General features: G+C 33.0%; 1 protein-coding gene across 3 annotated transcripts in view; it reads right to left on the bottom strand.

Moving 5' to 3' along the window:
• Window positions 1-14,960, bottom strand: part of GRID2 (glutamate ionotropic receptor delta type subunit 2) — a 1,464,312-nt gene that overhangs the window by 257,186 nt on the left and 1,192,166 nt on the right. For all 3 annotated transcript variants that reach the window (XM_077882884.1, XM_077882885.1, XM_077882883.1), the window contains exon 12: window positions 6,753-6,891. In XM_077882884.1, the coding sequence (XP_077739010.1) occupies window positions 6,753-6,891 (139 nt within the window). The remainder of the gene's footprint in view (window positions 1-6,752; window positions 6,892-14,960) is intronic.

Here is a 14,960-nt window from a genome sequence, read left to right as displayed (position 1 = left end):
TTATTAATACTATGCACCAGGCATTCTGGGACACATTAAGGGCACAAATATGAATATGGTATAGCCCTTGCCTTTGAAGAATTTATACCCTCAAAGAGAAGACACATGTGTAATGGCTAATTGTGACTGTGCAAATGGATGATGCCAGAAGACAACAGAGTTCTGGTTCCTTTCAGGGAAAGGGAACAGCATGTAAACTCCACAGAAGTATGAAATGTCCTCCAAGAGCAGCTTAACTGGAACATGAACAAGTGTGAGAATGGATTACAGTTGGTGCCAGTAGAGAAATGAGGCTGGGTCAGCTTTTGAAGGGTTCAATATGCGTGGCTATGGAATTGCACTCTATTTTGATTGGATATAGTAATAATAGAGGTTTTCAGATCAGTTTTAAGGATGGAGGAAGGTAACCATCTGGACTCCACAGTCTGGATCATAAGCTTGAGTGAGAAGAAAATGGAAAAGAGGGAAGCAACAGTTAAGTAAGAGAAAACAGAATAAGTAGAGAAATAGTAGGCAGGGAGACTTGGGATCGTACTCCTGGGCATTTATGCCAGAAAAATAAAAACATATCTATAAAAAAACCAGAAATGCACATAAATGCCCTTAGCAACTTTATTTACAATAGCCAAAAACTTAGAATAAAAAAATTCCATGCAATAGGTAAATTGTTAAGCAAACTAGTACATTCATATCATACCCGGTCATAAAAAGCAATGAACTGTTGATGTGTGCAACAACTTGGATAGATCTCAAGGGCATTTTGCTGAGAGGGGGAAAAGGTGTTATTTCAAAAGGCCACATACTGTATGATTCAACTTATATGTCACTCTTGAAAGGATAAATACCGTAGGGAACATATTAGTTATTCTTAGGGGTTGGGGCTGGTGGGGAAGAAGGAGTGTAGAATGAGGGAGATTTTTGTAATGGTAGGATAGTTCTATAGCTGTTGCAGTGGTGGTTATACCTTCTGTACATGTAATAAAATGGCATAGAACTATATGCATATATTGCATCCATGTCAATGTCCTTGTTTTGATATTATAATATAATTACTTAAGATGTAACTATGGAGGAAACTAGGTGAAGGGTACCCGGGACCTCACTCTACTATATCTTCACAACTTCCTGTGTATATATAATTACTTCAAAATACACTGTTAAAAAAAGCTTGTTTAAATATTAATAGAACAGAGATCCCTGGGTGGCGCAGCGGTTTAGTGCCTGCCTTTGGCCCAGGGCGCGATCCTGGAGACCCGGGATCGAATCCCACGTCGGGCTCCCGGTGCATGGAGCCTGCTTCTCCCTCTGCCTATGTCTCTGCCTCTCTCTCTCTCTCTCTCTCTGTGTGACTATCATAAATAAATAAAAAAAATAAATAAAAATAAATAAATATTAATAGAACATATTGCAACACGACAAGCTATGGATTATTAACACTTTGTCTTTCAAAATTTACGGTATTTTCCTATTTTCTCAGTATAGTCCTGTATTACTTTGTAAATGTATTAGAATTTATTAAAAACAATTATGACTTATTTTTTGATGACTTAAAGCCAAAAATAATTAAAAAGATAAAATCCATGAATAGCAGACACTGAGATGCAACTTTTCTGCAAAATTGCATCTGAGAAGTCATCCAACCAGAGTGATTTCTAGAATTTTCTCACATTAGTAACTCTCTCCTTCTCTACCTGTTTTAGTGATAAGGTAGTCAACCACATTCTCTCTTTGAAAATCTTCAAAAATAAACTAAGTCAATATTCCAGCATCTGCTATAAATGTAAATGTTAGCCTAGAGATAAAAACTTTCTCAAGCCACATTTCTCTTATTCCCTTAAACCTTTGGTATTTTCAAATTAAAATAGCCCTGAAACAAGAAGATACATGATTCAAGTTTATATTAAATAGAAACCTACTAGCTTTCATACACTTCTATATCTTTTCTTTCCTATCCAAGCTCCTCTCCACAGATAAAGCTGTCTTTCTTCAATGATGTCACTCTCCATTATCTCCAGGAAAAATTCCAAATTCTTCAACAAGTTTTATCATGCCTTTCAGGATCTGGTTCCACTTTCCTTTTCTATTTTATTTCCTGCCACTCTCACATCACTCATCTCAATCCAGGAAGGAAATTAACAGATTTTGATCATCTGCCCTTTGCTAGACACTCTCCTAAGAATTTCATACCTCTCTTGCTTTTGCAAATATTCCCCAGTAAGCCACTGCTTCAGGCTTTTGAAATTCATTGTTCAAGATCAAACTCTCGATGATACCTCTGTGATGCCTGATAGTATCTTCCTTTTCTCCTCCCCTTGTTCTCCAAGTTATTGAATTAAATTACTCCTTCCCTGTGTTCACACAGCATTTCACAAATAAATCTATCACAGTTCAAATGTCTTTAAATTCTACATTGCTATGTCTCTAACTAACTTGTGGCTCAGGAATAATATCTAAATATCCTTTTGGACTCAATACCTAGTATGATGTTTAAATATATATATATTCAGTTGAATTAAATGAATGAAGTAATATATTTATTTAGTTTTTAAGTTAGAAGTGCCTCCATTTCCAAAATTGTAATGATCTCTTTGAATAGTAACTTGCTGAATATAGTTCACATAGTTCTGTGAGAGCAAAGGAAAGAAAGAAATAATTTCTTTAGAGAGCACCTGCCAGTTCTACCATTCTCTCTTATACTCAGACCTGGTGACAGACTTAGATTTCTAAGCCCAGGGCTAGCTCATCCTCTGTTGTGTGGCATGAGAAAAACAACTGCTCAATATTTTTTTCTCTTCCAAATATGAGCAAATGTGGATACAAAAGTCCTGTTATTGGTATGCTAAGGGAAATGGAGTCTCCTCCAGGATAGCATAGAATATGGATCTCTTTTTGCATATGAAATATATCCCAAATTAGTTTATTCAATGACTACAGTCAGTCAATATTTGTTTAGTCCAACCTGAAACATTATGGTGGATGAATGCTTTAAACATAAACCTATGATGGGATTTTAGGATGCCTTTGAATAGACCCAAGCTTACTTATAGCCCCAGGAAATTAGACTTTAAGTTTTACCACCAAAGACAATCTGATTCTAAAGTTATTAATGACTACAACTGTGATTTCCTTTGTAGCTTTTTTTCCCACTTTATTTGTGAGAGAAGTAGGTTTTTGAAAATCACATCACAACAAAGACTAATGGAACTAATGTTCATGATGTTATTACCCAGTACTGGTTCTGAAATTACCTTCAAAATTTCACATGCTCCATTTTACCAGTGCCCATCTTAGCTGGGTTACCAGTGGGGGATGGGGGGGGGGAGGAAGATTCATTCCATTTGCTAGGTATCTAAAAGCAACCAGCTACATTGGTACCATTCAATAACAATGACCCAGTCCAAACGTCATTAGAGTCTCATAGAAATTGCATATTTTTTCCTTTAGAAAAATTTAACTGTATATCTCAATATTACCCATCCCAAATATGTCATTATCTATCATATTCCATCATATCAAGCAGCAGGACATAATTATCACTGAAGGGGTATAAAATTAAACTTGGGAATTATCTTTTTCAAGGAAAATTTACCTTCAAAATTTTAATTAATGGCAAGTTACACCTGGAAGGTTAGATGTCAATAAATATCTAATTTTGTAAAAGAGGTAAATTTTGTAAAACAAATTCAGTTTCTCAAGAACAAATCTATTGGATTTCCCTTACCAAACTGTAAGAGTTTCCATCAACCATCCATTTAGAAGTAGCAGCTCTTCCTCTCTCTCTCACTGACTTCCCTCTAACTACCTCTGTCCTTCCAGGTCTGGAGAGGCAACTTTGAATTTTGGGAATGAACATGTGACTGGGATATGTGTGCTAATGGCACAGCAAAAATGAGCTGAAAAGGTGCTTTGACAAGCATTGCTTCATTTGGTGATGAACAAATCTTATGAATATAAATGATTAAGGAGCATGACATTGGATGGTAATGTGGTTTTTGTCTTTTCTAAGAAAAATTAAACTTAGAATCTTCCAAGAAAGTTTGACATTAGTTGCAAATGGAATTTTAAATGTTTCCAAGAAACACTGCAGGCAATTATGTTTACCAATGCAGCTGAGGCATGAAATTAGAAGATATCTTTAAGTTTGGGAAGAGAATCAGGCTTCTTTTAACTCCTTTGGCTCTGAATTTTTTCCCCCTTTCAAAATTAGACTAGTGATCAGATTAGAAGGAAGGGAGATTTATTATACCCACTGTTGACTTTTAATAATGTGAGCTGGCATTAGAAAGAAATAATTTTTTAAGAAATGAAGGCTCAGTTATTGTGGACTGTGGAAGTATACTTGAGGGAAACATCATGTGAAATTATGATCTTTTTTTCCATTAGATTTTACCTTTAGAGAAACCTTATGGGTGTAAAAATTTGATAGAGGCTTCTGCTCCCACTGCTATTGCATAAAAGTCAAGATACAAACTAATGCTGGCAAAGTTGGTAATAACTAGCTCAGATGAACACATATCATGAGGTCTGCAACCCCAGGGAAGCAGATTTGGCAAACAATCTGTAAAAACCATCACTAGATAAGGAAAAAAATTGGTGGGTAAGACCATGGATGGGTATTGGATTGACATTGGCTAGACTTTTAGCTCTGATACTGTTGGTTATGTGATCTCAAGAATTTAATTTGCAAACTTCTGTTTCTTCATTTACATATGAGAATAATAGTAATACCTGTGTTATCAGGGTGTTTTTGAGGAATAAATGAGGTAATATATGTAACATACTTAATAAAGTCATAATATATTCTCAGTGATTATTAGTCATAATTTTTATTACTGTTATTGTCATTTATTGCATAAAATTAATAATTTTATTTACAAATTTTTCTTCATGTATTTCTTTAAAATGTTTCAGTCAGTTATGAACTACATCGGTTTTTACTTTAAGTACACCCAAAATGTGGCAAGTAAAACATAATTGATAATAAGTATATTAGTGAGATATAATACTCCACCTTAATTTTTTAAACTATTTTCCCTAATGTGCTTTCTTGAAAAAAAAAGCAAAAAAGATTTATTTATTTTAGAGAGAAAGAAAGAGCAAAAGCATGAGGGGCAGAGGGAGAAGGAGAGATAATCTCAGGCAGATGCTGTGCTCAGTGCTAAGCCAACCTCAGGGCTTGATAACACAACCCTGAGATCAGGACCTGAACCAAAACCAAGAGCCAGATGCTTAAGCAACTGTGCCCCTAGGCGCCCCTTCTTTATATGAGGTCTATTGATTGGATCTGCCAATTGGTCTTATCCTGAATGGCAGGTATCAATTATAGATGTAATTAGCTCATGTCGGGATATATGCCTACAAAATTTGTCCCATTTAAAATTACCTAACTTTTGATATTTTATTTCCTCAAGCCAAATAAAGATTTGAAAAATGTCATCCTTCAGATCCTCACACTTACCAATGAATAGGACAATGACACATCCTTTATAATGTTCTCTAAAAACAATTGGCCGTACAAAAGTATAAGGAATGGGAACTAGAGTGGTAAAGTTAGAACACAGGTTCAATAATCAGACAGATTTAAAGTATGGCCCTTAATCAATAGGTTATTAGCTGCATGATTTGGGCAAGTTACTTACCAACTTCAGTTATAAAAAGGGTTCTTAATAGTATGTATTTCAGAAGATGATTGCAAGTATTAAATGAGCAAATGCATATTTTTAGCATTGTGTTATAATAGTTTTGTGTCATTAATGGACTTCATTTACAAATTTTTCAAAAGGCAAGAAGAACTCATGTTTTCCTTTAAGGATGAATTAAATCCCTAATGAATTGCTTAACAAATCTAATTATTCATAATTTTGAATTATCAGTTTTGTTGAGAATGAATTTTTTCAACTGTAAGAAAATTCAAACTATCTCATTTTGGGATGAATAAAACATTTTCAGGAAAATATTTCTTAAAACAACATACAGAACCTCATGTTCTAAGAAATCAGAAGGTGCACTGTGGGACTGATTGTATGCATGAAACCACGAAAGGAGAATTGGCTGTGCTAGAACATAGGCTTTGGGCTCTTGGGGCTCGTGGGAGTGGTATTTATGAACTGAGACATTGACTTAAGTAACTTTTAGGAGTAACATAAGTGCACCATAGTTAGTGACAACTTATCACCATTGCAGCTGAAAAAGCAGCTGTAATAATGACCACATTAGCTATGGCATTAGCTACAATGTAATGAAGAGACAAATGAATGTGGTGTTCTCTCTTTACTGTTCCGTCACTCTCTATGCCCCCTGCCCTTGTCTCTCTCTTTCTCTTTCTCTCTCTTTCCCTACCTCTCATCTGTCAGTCATCTAATATCTACCAACTATTTAATCAGTGCATAATGGGGCAGACTCAAGACAAAAACTGATATTGTCAAACTTGAGATATATATGTTTTAGTATGACTCCTTTTCCTTCCTTTTTACAATGCTGCCCAAACACAGTCATACTTCTTGGAAGCTAAAATACTGAATATGTGTTATTCTTCCAGGAAAATGTGGGAAGCAACATTAAAATTATACCCAGAATTCTATTTTATAAAAAATGTTCTACCAATACAGTGATATTTGCATATCACAAAATTAAGCCTTTATTCAAAAGGAAAGCATAAATTTATTATCAGATACCATATACCTATTCAAATAGTGTTAGCTACTCTTGTCATTCCTCATGCTTTGTAGCTACTGGAATCTTTGTCTACTTACTGGATGGAGCTTTCGATGCGGGTAATAGTGAGGAAAGCCGCAAGATTTGCTGTGTAAGAGGAGATGACAATCAATGCAAATAGCCACCAAGCCCCCATCATCATTCGAGTAGCCAGAGTTGTGTATGGGACCTCTCCTCCTATGGAAAGAGAAAATAGAATAAAAGAACATCAACAAGTATTTACTGAGACTCTGAAGTCATACACAATTAATACCAAATTAACTTTCAAGTACTGAAAAATCTTTTGACATAACATCAGCATAAATTTCTGTATTTTGTTTACATTTATTACTTCATATTTAATTTTATGATACTATGTAAGACCCAGCCAAAAGGAAGCATGATAAATATTTAGTATAATTTCTTTCAATGATACTTCTTCTACTTTCTTATTCAACCCTGGAATTAATTACCTTATTATTATTACCACAGATAGCTACTTTATTTCCAAATGCCTGATTATTCCATAGTTCAGTGATATTAATACTAGTATGCCTACATTTAGTATAACTTTTTGGATTTATACATCAATAAATATTGAAAATCATTTTTACTTGAATTCCCTGGAATCATAAGTTACATATATATGTACATACATTTATATAATATACAACATAATATATATTCTTTATATATTAATATAATATATAACATAATTTATATATTCTTTTTCATCTGTTCATCTATTGATGGACAGTTGGGTTGCTCCTATATCTTGGCTTTTGTAAATAATGCTGCAATGAACATGGAGGTACATATGCCTTTTTTAAATTAATTTTTTAAAATTTCAATATAGTAAACATACAGTTACATATATTTTAACTTCAGGTGTATTTATATATTTATATATTTTAACTTCAGGTGTATGATACAGTGTTTCAACAATTCTATACATTACTCAGTGCTCATCATGATAAGTGTACTGTTGATCCCCTTACATACCCCCCATTCACCCACATACCTCCCCTCTGGTAACCATCAGTTTGTTCTATATAGTTAAGAGTTTGTTTCTTGGTTTGTCTCTCTCTCTCCCTTTTTTTTCCTCCTTATTTGTTTTGTTTCTTGAATTCTACATATGAGTGAAACCATATGGTATCTGTCTTTTTCTGACTGACTTATTTCACTTAGCATTATACTTTCTAGCTCCATCCATGCTGTTGCAAATGGCAAGACTTTATTCTTTTTATGGCTGGATAATATGCCATTGTGTATGTTTGTATGCCACATCTTCTTTATCCATTCATCATCATAATGGACACTTGGGGTACTTCTATCATTTGGCTATTTTAAATAGTACAATATAGCTTCAATAAACATTATGATGCCTGTATTCCTTTGAATTAGTGTTTTGGTATTTTGAGGGTAAATCCTCAGCAGTGTGGTTACTGGGTCTGAATTAGTGTTTTCATTTTCTTTGGGTAAGTAGCCAGTAGTGGAATTATTAGATAATATGATATTTCTGTTTTTAATTTTTTGAGGAAACTCCATACTATTTTCCAGAGTAGCTATACCAATTTACATTTCCACTAACAGTGCACAAAAGATCTCTTTCTCCACATTCTTACCAACATATTAATTCATATCTTTTTGATACTAGCCATCTGACTGGTATGAGATGATATTTAAGTGTGGTTTTGATTTCAATTTCCCTGATGATCAGTGCTGTTGAGCACATTTTTGTGTCTTTGGCAATCCATATGTCTTTGGGAAAATGTCTAATCAGGTCCTCTGCCCATTTTTTAATTAGCTTGTTTGGTTTTTAGGTGTTGAGTTGTATAAAGTTATAGAAAAAAAATTTTTTTAAGATTTTATTTATCTGTTTGAGGGAGAGCGAGGGAGAGAGAGAGAAAGAGCATGAGAGTGAGGGAAAGTACAGAGGGAGAAGAAGGCTCCCCACTGAGCAGGGCTCTATCTCAGGACCCCAAGATCATGACCTGAGCTGAAGGCAGATACTTAACTACCAGAGCCATCCAGGAGCTCAAAGTTACAAAAAGACTTTAACCTTGATTAGAGTTGTTATCACCCACATGAAAGAATATTTGTTGAATTTTATTTACCATGATAAAATCTGCAACTTGGATAATTTAAACATTCTTGTTGAATACTACCCCCTCCCCAACTTATTTGATATCTGCACTTAGGAATGTAATGTTAAAAGTAATGGGGCTGTTGACTTCCAATTCTGGTAAATGAAAACCATCTTCCCATTGACAGCAACTAGACAAATTAAATGTATGATTCATTTAAGAACTACAGAAGAAATAAAAAATGAGAAGATCAAGGTTCTGGAGAAGAAGATAATCCAGGAATATGCCCTGGTATCTAGAACTGCTTTTCCCTGAGGCATAAATTCCAATCTAACAAGAAGAAGCTAAGAGACTGAGAAGCTGTACAACACTTTTGAAAGCCTTCAAAGCTGTAACAATTGGAGGGAGGTGGGACTGAGAAAACCAGATAATCCTTATTTGCTTGGAAACCAATAATTACAATTTTATTAAGCCATAGGTCAAAGAAAAATCACAGGAAAAAGAAATATTTTAAAGTTTGATAATAAACATATTCCATTCCAAAACTCCTTAAGTTTTAATAGCTAGTAGGATGCAGGTAAATTTGTGTTTTAGGAGAAATGAGATGACATGTTCAAAATATTGAAAGAAAATAACTGCCAATCAAAAATTCTATATACATTGAAGGTGTCCTTCAGAAACAGAGGAATAAAGATTTTTCCAGAAACAGAAGCAAAAGGAGTTTATTACCAACAGACCTGGTTTACAAGAAATGCTAAAGGGAATTTTTCTAGTGGAAGTGAAAGAACACAAATGTGCAATATAAAAGCTTAAAAGCATATTATAACGCTCACCTGCAATGGCAAATGTATAGTCATAGTTAGATTTTGCAATAACAGTGGTATGTAATTCAACTACAACTCTAATTTAAGAGGTAAAAAAATCTAACATAGTGAAAGTAATCTACAATAACCTATAATCATAATGCAAAAAAACTACAGAAATCTGTCATTATTTATACAGTATTAAAATATGTAGCTGTAATAGAAATAACCAAAGTGTGAGGGAGAGGGGAAGTAAAAGTGTAAAATTTACAAATTCTATTGAAGTTGTTATCAGTTTAAAATAGTGTTATAAGCCTAAGAGGACTCCTGTAAAAAAAAAAAAAAAACGGACTCCTGTAACCACAAAGAAAAATCCTGTAATAACTACACAAAAGAACGTGATAAAGACGTGAAAGCATAGTGATACCAAAAGCCATCATAACACATAAAAAGACAACAGAATAAGAAATAAGGAAAAACAAATCTAGAAAACATTCAGAAAATAGTGAGCAAAAAATGGCAATAGTATGTTCTTACCTAGCAATAGTTTCTTTAAATGTAAATAGATTAATTTCTCCAATTAAAAGACAGAATAGATGAATGGATAAAACATCAAGATTCAACAATATGCTGTCTACAAAAGATTTACTTTAGCATTAAAGACACACATAAAGTGAAGGGAAAAAGAACACTTTAAGCAACACTAGTAACAACAACAACAACAAAAAAGCAGGGGTGGCTATACTTAGACAAAATAGACTTTAAAAATGATAAAAAGAGACAAAGAAGGTCATTATATAACGGTAAAGGGATCAACACATCAAGAAAATATAACAATTTCAAATTTGTGTGTCCAGCACTGGAACATTTGAATATATCAAGCAGAAACTAACAGAATTAAAGAGAAATAAATAGTAGTACAGTAATAGTTGGGAACTTCAATATTTCACTCTCAACAATGGCTAGATCATTCAGAAAGAGAATCAATAAGGAAACAGTGGGCTTGAAAAACACTATAGACTAAATGGACCTAACAGAGATAAACTAAACATTTTATCCAAAATAGCAGCTACACATTCTTCTCAAGTGCGAGTGCACATAGAACATTTTCTACAATCAAGTATATATTAGACCACAAAACCAGTCCTAGAAAATTTAGGAAGATTGAAATTATATCAAGTATCTTCTATGACCACAATGGCATGAAACTAGAAATCAATAACAAGAGGAAACCTCGGAAATCATGAACACATGGAAGTTAAAGAATACTCTCCTGAACAACCAATGAAGTAAAGAAGATATTAAAGGGGAAATAAAAAAGGTTTCTTGACACAAATGAAAGTGGAAATACAACATGCCAGACTTGTGGAATACAGCAAAAGCAGTTCATAACCATAAACACCTGCATTAAGAAGCAAGAGGGATCCCAAATAAACAACCTAACTCTATGCCATAAGAAACTAGTAAAAGAAGAAGAAACTGAGCTCAAAGTTAGTGGAAGAAAGAAAATAATAAAAATTAGAGCATAAATAAATGAAATATAGAACAGAAAAACAATTGAAAAGATTAACCAAACTAAAAGCTGATTCTTTGAAAAGATAAACTGAATTGACAAACCCTTGATTAGATTAAGTAAGAAAAAAAATGAAAGAACCCAAATCAATAAAATTATAAATAAAAAGGAGACATTACAACTGATACCAGAGAAATTCTCAGGATCATAAAAGGTTACTTACTATGAATAACTATTCACCAAAAAACTAGACAGCCTAGAAGAAATGGAAAGATTCTTAGAAATGTATATAATTTTCCAAGACTGAATCAGGAAGAAATAGAAAATCTGAATACACCATTTATGAATAAGGAGATTGAATCAATAATAAAATATCTCCCAACAAAAAAAAATCCCAGGACCGTATTGCTTCACAGGTGAATTTTACCAAACATTTAACGAATTAATACCAATCTTCAAACTCTTCCAAAAAACAAAATAGGAGAGAAACCTCTGAAACTCATTTTAGGAGGCCAGCATTATCTTGTACCAGAACCAAGAAAGAACACTACTGGAAAGGAAAGCCACATGCCAATGTCCCTCAAGAATACAGATGCAAAAATTCTCAATGAAATAGTAGCAAAACAAATACAGCAGCACATTAAAAAGAATCATTCACCCAGAAAAGTGGAATTTTTCCCTAGAATGAAAGGATAGTTCAACATATGCAAATTGATAAATGTGATATAAGACATTAATGGAATGAAAGTAAATAATCATATGATTATCTTGATACATGCAGAAAATGCATTTGATAAAATTCAAAATCTACTCATGATAAAAACTCTTAACACATTAGGTACAGAAGGAACATATCTCAACATAATAAATGCCACATGTGACAAGCCTACAGCTAACATTGTACTAAATGGTAAAAGGTTGAAGGCTTTTCCTCTGAAATCTGGAACAAGACAAAGGTGCCTACTCTCAACTCGCCTAGTCAGTATAATACTAGAAGTCCTAGCTAGAGCAATCAGGCAAGAAAAAGAAATAAAAGGTATCAAAATCGGAAAAGAAGAAGTAAAACTGTCTCTATTTGCAGATGACATGATTTTATGTAGAGAAAATCCTAAAGATTCCACCAAAAACTATTAGAGCTAATAAATGACTCCAGTAAAGTTGCAGGATACAAAATTAAATATGAAGTAGCAAAAACAACCACCACCACCACCACCAACAACAACCCAATTAATAACTGGGCGAAGAACCTGAATAGACATTTCTCTAAAGATGTATGGAAGGCCATTAGATACATGAAAAGATGCTCAACATCACTAGTCATTAGGGAAATGCAAATGAAAACCACAATGAAATAATTATCTCATGCCTGTTAGATGCCCATCATCAAAAAAATAAGAGATAAGAAATGCTGGTGAGGATGTGGGGTAAAAGGAACCCTCTTTCACTGTTGGGGGAATTGCAAAGTAGTATAGTCACTATGGAAAACAATATAGAGGTTCCTCAAAAAGTTACAAAAAAAATTACCATATGATCCAGCAATACTCTTTCAGGGAATTTATCCAAAGGAAATGAAAACTACTAACTTGAAAAGATATCTGCACCCTTATGTTCACAGCAGTGTTACATAACAGCAGTGTTATAATAGCCACAACATGGAAACAACCTAAGTGTCTATTAATAGATGGATGGATAAAGAAGTTGTGAGATATATATCAAATACCTACAATGAAATATTATTTATCCATAAAAAATGAGGATATCCTACCATTTGTGACAACATGGATGGAATTTGAAGGTCTTATACTAAATGAAATAAGTGAGATAGAGAAAGATAAATACTATGTCATCTCACTTATAGGTGGAATGTAAAGAAAAAAAAACCCTCATTTAAAAATACATCAGACTTGTGATGACCAGAGGCACGGAGTAGTGGGGAGGGGGAATTGGAAGAAGTTGGTCAAATATACAAACTTCCAGTTTTAAGATAAATAAGTGATAGGAGTATAGTATACAATATAATAACTATAGCAAACATTAATGTATGATACAAAAAAACATTGAAAGTTTATCTTAAAAGATATCAACACAAGAACTTTCTTTTTATTCTATTTTATTTTATTTTCCTTATACCTATGAGAAGATGGATGTTAGCTAAACATATTGTGATAATCATTTCACAATATGTGGGAATCAATCCATCATGCTATATGTTTTAAACTTATACACTGATGTGTGTCAATTGTTTTTCAATAAAACTTAAAAAATGATCATTGTATTTCACTATATCAACACTATAAAGGAGAGAAGTCCTATAATCATGTTGGTAGATACAGAAAAGATATAGATAAAATTCAACATCAGTCTTTAAAAAAAAAAAACCCGAAAAACAACAAAACAACCCAGAAATAATCCAGCACACTAGAAATAAAAAAATTGTGCTTAGTTTCACAAAGAGAATTTTCAGGAAACCTGTAGCAAACATCACACTTAAGACACTAAAATAAGTATTTTTAGAAACTAAAGGCTACAAGTTGGTACCACTTCTGTTCAATTAAAGGTACACAGCATAGTGCAACAGCCAAACAACAACAATAAATAACTTAAGAATTGGGGAAAAAATGAAATAGAAGTTACGGTTGGATCTGGTATGAATATGTATGTAGAAAAACCAAGGTAGTATAGGGTAAATTATTAAAATTAATCAGTTATCAGTTTACTATGGTACAGATTCAATATTCAAAAATCAAACAGATGTATATATATATATATATATATACCAGCAACAAAACCTTAAAATATGGAATCAAAAATATATCCCACTTACTATAGCATTGAAAACATCAAGTAACCTAGGAACAATAATGTAAAAGACCTCTACATGAAAATCTATAAACTTTTTTGATTGAAATAATATTAAATAAATGAATGGATATATCATGTTTATTGATCCAAAGACTCAATATTATGAAGATATAAAGTCTTTTCAAAGTAATCTATAGATTCAGTGAATTGCGAGGCAAAATCCCAGGTTCTTTTTGTGAGAGAGACAGAAAGAGAGAGAGAATGAAATGCTGAATGTAAAATTTATATGAAATTGCAGAAGGATAAAAATAGCCAAGACAATGTTCAAGAAGAAGAAAAAGCGGGCTGTAGTCAGCTGCATTCAGCTGGTCTGGCTGACTATAGCTGTATACAGTAATTAAGACAGCATGGTATTTATACAAGGATAGACCATATCAATGAAAATTACCCATGTATGCATAGACACTTGATTTATGCCCAGCTGGCACTGCAATATATAGAGAAAGGGAGGTTTTTTTTTCCAATAAGCATTACTAGGTATATTTGGATATACATGTGAAAAATAGCGAAACTTGTCTCCTAATTTACAACATACAGAGAAATCAATACAAATGGCTTATATATAAATATATAAAAAATAAACAGTAAAACTTCCAGAAAATAATGTAAGAGAATGTATCTAATAAATCCACAAGGTCAGATTGCAAAAGATTTCTTGAATAGAGTACAAACGATTGATAAATTTAACTACAGTAATACTCTGTAGTTCAAAATAGACCACTAAGAGAGTAAAGATAAGTTATAGTAGAAGATATTTGCCATAAACATATCTAACAAAAATAATTTCTATAAATCAGTAAGAATAAAACAGACAGTAATTAGAAAAATGGTCAAGAGTCTTCACAAAAGAAGATAAATGGCAATAAAGGTGAAAACATGGCAATTTCCCTAGTTATTAGAGATATACAAATTATAAGGAAAATGGAATACTACTACAGAGCCACCAGAATGATTAAAGAAATAGACAATATCAATTGTTGGCAAGGATGTGGAGTTACCAGA

Source organism: Canis aureus, chromosome 33 (assembly GCF_053574225.1).
Source record: "Canis aureus isolate CA01 chromosome 33, VMU_Caureus_v.1.0, whole genome shotgun sequence".
Lineage (NCBI taxonomy): Eukaryota > Metazoa > Chordata > Mammalia > Carnivora > Canidae > Canis > Canis aureus.
This window is presented reverse-complemented; position numbering and strand designations above follow the sequence as displayed.